The sequence below is a fragment of the Propithecus coquereli genome, unplaced genomic scaffold, assembly GCF_000956105.1.
Source record: "Propithecus coquereli isolate 6110/MARCELLA unplaced genomic scaffold, Pcoq_1.0 Scaffold137, whole genome shotgun sequence".
NCBI classification, from domain to species: domain Eukaryota; kingdom Metazoa; phylum Chordata; class Mammalia; order Primates; family Indriidae; genus Propithecus; species Propithecus coquereli.
Window position 1 is genome coordinate 2,579,291 of NW_012137969.1, and position 2,258 is coordinate 2,581,548.

The 2,258-nt window shown below is 42.9% G+C and overlaps 1 protein-coding gene across 1 annotated transcript in view; it reads right to left on the bottom strand.

Annotated features, from left to right (window-relative positions):
• PMS2 (PMS2 postmeiotic segregation increased 2 (S. cerevisiae)) overlaps window positions 1-2,258 on the bottom strand; it is a 30,020-nt gene that overhangs the window by 13,145 nt on the left and 14,617 nt on the right. The window contains exon 10 of the mRNA XM_012638898.1: window positions 1,220-2,118. Coding sequence (XP_012494352.1) covers window positions 1,220-2,118 — 899 coding nt within the window. The remainder of the gene's footprint in view (window positions 1-1,219; window positions 2,119-2,258) is intronic.

Below are 2,258 nucleotides of genomic sequence, written 5' to 3' on the forward strand. Positions count from 1 at the left end.
CTCAGGCTGGTTTCGAACTCCTGAGCTCAAACAATCCGCCCACCTCGGCCTCCCAGAGAGCTAGGATTACAGGCATGAGCCACCGCACCCAGCCTAATCCACACTTTTTAAAGGAAGCATTTTCTATAAACTTCTCTCAATTGCGAGGCACTAGAATATCAAAGGGAGTATGTCACACTCATTGTTGAAGAATATAGTTTAAATTAGGCAAACCTGTGTGGTCCAGACTAAAAGCGCTATAAAAGTTCAATCTAATTATTAAGTTTTATTGTGTGCAGCACGTAGCATGTCTCAGCAATTGATGACACAAAACACATACACAAGAAGTTTTAAAAAGATAAGAAAAATTTTAAGAAAATTCAGCATTAAACACAGCCACAATGTTGTCCATGATTATGGTGAAGAAAGTGGTATTTGGCTACCATGTTCTTTGTTACCTGTAATATTAATATTTTTCCTTAAATTGACTCTCTTGGTAAAAAAAAAAAAAGTCTTATTCTAGGCAATTTTCTTGAAATCACAGGTTTGACGATGTGCTAGTTGTAATTTTTTCTAATACATATTAAAGTGAAAAACGGGAAACAGCAATATCCACTGAAACATCAATTTGACCCAAGGAGAAGTGACTATGGGTTGAAAACCTTCAGGAAAAGGGACGAAATCAGGGTCACGAAGGTATCGATTAATTTGGATTGAACTAGAAAGCACATACTGAAAAAAATCTAAGGAAAAATCCTTGAAAGTTTTCACGCAGAACAGCACAGTGAAAAAGTTCTTTGAAGAAAATCAATGTGATAGATATGAAAGGCAATGAAAAGAAGTTGATGATGAAGAAACCTCACCACGGATACACTGGCAAGGCTAGTGACCAATACGTGCCCAACATTAGAATCTGAGAAAGGGAGCAATGAGAAGGGGAGAGGGGTGGGAGAAAAGTCGGTGAGTCCGTCTCGGACCCGTTGAGTCTGGCGCAGGGAAGCCCCCAGGTAGGACTGTCCTGATGGGCAACAGAAACCAGGCACCGATCCTGGTGCCAAGGCACGACCATAACCAAGCCTTATGCGAGACAGAAGCAGCAATGCTGTCAGAGCAGAGTGAGAATGAATAGAGCAAAAGACACCCAGAGGAGCGGACGCTGAGTCACTAAGGATTGGACCCTGGTTCACTTAAAATGATCAAACACTAACATGACAAAAACACTCGTAAGAAAAAATTTTACCTTATCTCTTTTCTTAGTTCATCTTCTGCTGCTTGATTTTCTCCAGGGCAAATCTTGGCCCTAAATTTCCTATAATTCTGTTCACCGGCACTTTGCTGTTGTTGGTGATGTAACTGCTTTATTCGTTTAGCTAAAGAACTCAGTGAAAAGTCAAGGGGCACTATTTTCTTATTAATTTTAACAGCTACATCAACCTGAGATGCTGACATGTTCTCAGTATTAACTAACTCTTCAGGAATGTCAGAATTTGAAGGAATTTCTTTTTTAAAACGCTTTGCATTTGAGGATGAGAGATTAGTTCGCTGAGGCAAAATTCTAAATTTATGTCCAGTATCTTCTTGGTTTAAATGGCTTTCCATGTCAGAAAAACGATGGTCAGTTTCAGATAATTTCTCACAGGATTCCACATTTTCCTGTGAAAACCTGTCTTCTTGGGAGCTGGCTGCACAGTCACTGCTGCAGTGACTGTCCGTGTCTGGGGTGCTGAACCCTCCCTCTGAGCCAGCTGAAGTGCTGCCATGCCCCGAGTCCCTCTCCACTTCTGCTCTGTCCACGTGCTCACCGGGACCCTTACCGGAACTCATCACCTCTTCCGGACAGCCCAGCAAGCCTCTGCCAGAGATGGGATCTGAAGCCCTGGAAAATGGTACACTCCTCTTCTGCCTCGGAGAGCTCCGTCTCGGTTCAGGAATCTCCGTGTCCTCAGACTTGTTCTCTGCTGTGTGACGAAGAGAAAAGGCCTCTCTCAGTCTGGAGACGGATATCGCCCTTTTTTCTTCTCCTTGAGTCCTTAACGAAGGCGAATTCTCCTGCTTCTCTGACAGAGGCTTTTCCATTTCTGTCGCATGCATTTTTATTAAGTTACCTAAGTAAATATGAAGAGAGAAGAATGTCATGGACTGTACTAAAATGGGATTACAGAATTTTTTTTTTGAGATAGAGTCTTGCTCTGTTGCCCAGGCTAGAGTGCCGTGGCATCAGCCTAGCTCACAGCAACCTCAAACTCCTGGGCTCAAGCAATCCTCCTGCCTCAGCCTCC